This window comes from Triticum dicoccoides, chromosome 7B (genome assembly GCF_002162155.2).
Source record: "Triticum dicoccoides isolate Atlit2015 ecotype Zavitan chromosome 7B, WEW_v2.0, whole genome shotgun sequence".
NCBI lineage: Eukaryota > Viridiplantae > Streptophyta > Magnoliopsida > Poales > Poaceae > Triticum > Triticum dicoccoides.
Window position 1 is genome coordinate 136236050 of NC_041393.1, and position 2898 is coordinate 136238947.

The following is a 2898-nucleotide window of genomic DNA, read 5'->3' on the forward strand; positions in this document are numbered from 1 at the left end:
AGGAGCATAGATGTTTATTTTTAATGACTTATTACAACTCAGAAATAAAAATAAGAAAAAATAGTTGTGATTAACTTTACTAAAATATGAGCATAGATGCTTATTTTTAATGACTTATTACAATTCAAAAATAAATAGAAGAAAAAATAGTTATGATTAACTTTACTAAAAAATGAGCATAGATGCTTATTTTTAATGACTTATTACAACTCAGAAATAAAAAGAAAAAAAATGAATATAGCAGAAAAGAAAAAATACTATATAAAAAGCTACTCAGAAATAAACATAGATGCGCTTATAGAGGAAATTCAAATTAAATTCATAACAAATTTCAAGAGAAATTCGTATGAATTTAGCCTAAATTCCCTATATAAGGGCATCTATTTTCATTTTCAGAGGAGCTCAATAAGGCAGAGAGGGAGGGGCTTATAAACCGGTCTGATTCCCCTCCGGTTGGCGAGGTGGGACTAAACTTTGGCCGCAACGAGGACCAACCCTTTAGTCCCGGTTGGTGGAATGGACCGGGACTAATGGTCGTCCTTTGGTCCCGGTTCATGCCACCAACCGGGACCAATGGTGGTGGGCCAGGAGCGAGGGCCATTGTTCCCGGTTCGTCCCACCAACCGGGACCAATAGGTCCAAACGAACCGGGACCAATGGCCCACGTGGCCCGGCCGGCCCCTGGGGCTCACGAGCCGGGTCCAATGCCCCCATTGGTCCCGGTTCTGGATTGAACCGGGACTAATGGGCTTGACCGGCCTGGACCATTGGCCCTTTTTCTACTAGTGTATAGATATAACTGAACTCTGATTAACACATCTATAGGTCATGAGACAGGCAGTAAACAAAATAGGTGAAGCTACAAATGATCTTGGTCACTAGCAACGGCTTGTAACCGATGTACGGAAAGAGCCTGACTTGGGAAATGTTTTGGGAGGAGTATTCTAAATTTCTAAGAGCGAGGTACTTGAACATATTGGATGTGTCACAGAAGGCTTGTTCTCTTAATGTTTTGAAATAAAATGTGGCAGGACAAAAATGCCGAAAACCTCGAAGCAAATGAAAAAAATGATATAGAATAATACAACAATAAATGTTGCCAATGCAGCATGAATAGATCAGTTATTGAACCAAAAACAATTTAAAGGGGAACTAACTGAAGCGGCGTTTGGTACCCGGGCTCTGAGTCCGGGCATGAACAGTAAATCGTAAAAACTTTAAAATAAATTCAAAAATTCAAAAAGTTATTGCGATGCAAGATGCTCAGATGCGTTATACTCGTGCAAAATTCCGTGAAGTTCGGACATTCCAGTAGCTCGTGGCAAAAAAAATGGGTCTATGAGAGGCATTTGAAAACAACACTGTTCATGGCCGAATTTGTCCTTTTTACCGCGCGCTCCTCGGATGTTCAAATTTTGCACGAATATCACGCACATGAACAACTTGCTTGCAAAAAAAATTATACTTTTCGTATTTCCTGTTTTCTATTTTTAAGCACTATACTGTTCACCGTATTTTTAAGGACTACACTGTTCACCGGGCTCACCTGAGCCCGGGCACTGAAGTGGATATTCGGGAACTAACAAAGTAACCAAATAAAAAACAAACTATCACGTCAAGATGCTAACAATACATCAGTGAAACAAAGTTGTAGATTCGGGAATCCTACAATAGTGTAGAGAACACTTAATATTTATGGAATTAAGGTGAACCAACCAACAAATAGAGTAGAAGCTGTGAGGAGGCAAAGAACCAACCGATAAAATAAACAATACAATCGTAGTAACTCCATCAACATACATATATATGCACAAATAATTCTAATGCTTCTTGAAGATCCTGACGTCTTTCCAGCGAGACTCCATGCAGCTGGAGTCGTGGTTCTGCGCGTACACACCGAACTTGAAGTAGTGAGAGTTGCCGCCGCGGCCGTGGACATGCAGCTTCTGCTCGCCATCGATGTACACGGTGAGCATGGACGCCTCGACATCGTGGACCACGTTCAGCCGGAACCATCTGTCATAGATGGCGTCCTCCACGACCTGCCGGTCGTAGTACCGCAGCGCACCATCGTAGACATGCAGCATGAGCGTGGTGGCCGTCTCGCCAGCACCGAACACCTGCATGATAGACACCCCCGTGGTGCCGGAGGGGACGTACCCGTAGCCCTCGAACTGCCACACGCCGGAGCTGTAGTCGTATCCCTGCGAGCAGAAGAAGATCAGTAAGATCACTAAATCTTAATCACACCCAAATGGAGTACATGGCAATGACTTGTAATTACTTACTGCCATCCTGATCTCAGTTCTTGGGCTGGTATGGCTCTGGCGGGCATGGGGCTTGTCGGAGGCGAGCACCCAGAGCTTCCGCACGGTGCCGTCGAAGCTGTAGCGTGCGCCGCTCGCCTCGTCGTAGGGGCGCTGCAGCACAAAGTTGCTCTCGTCGAGCCTCACCGACGTGAACCCATAGGTCGGGTCGGCGGCTTTTGGTGCCCGTGCGTCCCTAGCCGCAGCGCATGACCAGGACGCCAAGAAGACAAGCAGAGAGACGCTAATCCATGAGAGAGCGCGAGGAGCCATTGGTACTTTATATACTACGTGTGTGGCTTCTGATTTTCTTTGAGTTGTACTCTCTCTCTCTCTCTCTCTCTCTCTCTCTCTCGATGCAGAGATTTTTGCTGATGAGATGGGTGGGAGTAATCAAGCTCCCTGTGGTTTATATAGGCTCTGGGGATTTATCAGTATGTTCGAGATTGGAGAATTGACAGCTTAATTAAATAGTGCTCTTGATTTTACACGCAGAGGATACGTTAACGTTGGATACATGCAGCTTGAGTTGTTCAACGTGATTAGTGTAGTATGTTCCTTTTTTACTAGTGCATAGGAGGTGACATTGGCT

The 2898-nt window shown here is 44.6% G+C and overlaps 1 protein-coding gene across 1 annotated transcript; it reads right to left on the reverse strand.

The window, feature by feature from the left end:
• Positions 1-1820: 1820 nt before the first annotated feature.
• Positions 1821-2579, reverse strand: LOC119338737 (citrate-binding protein-like). Its single transcript, XM_037610989.1, has 2 exons — positions 2289-2579; positions 1821-2204 (listed from the first exon to the last, which is right to left on the reverse strand). The coding sequence occupies exons 1-2, from the start codon at positions 2577-2579 to the stop codon at positions 1821-1823; spliced, it is 675 nt and encodes a 224-aa protein (XP_037466886.1).
• Positions 2580-2898: the final 319 nt, after the last annotated feature.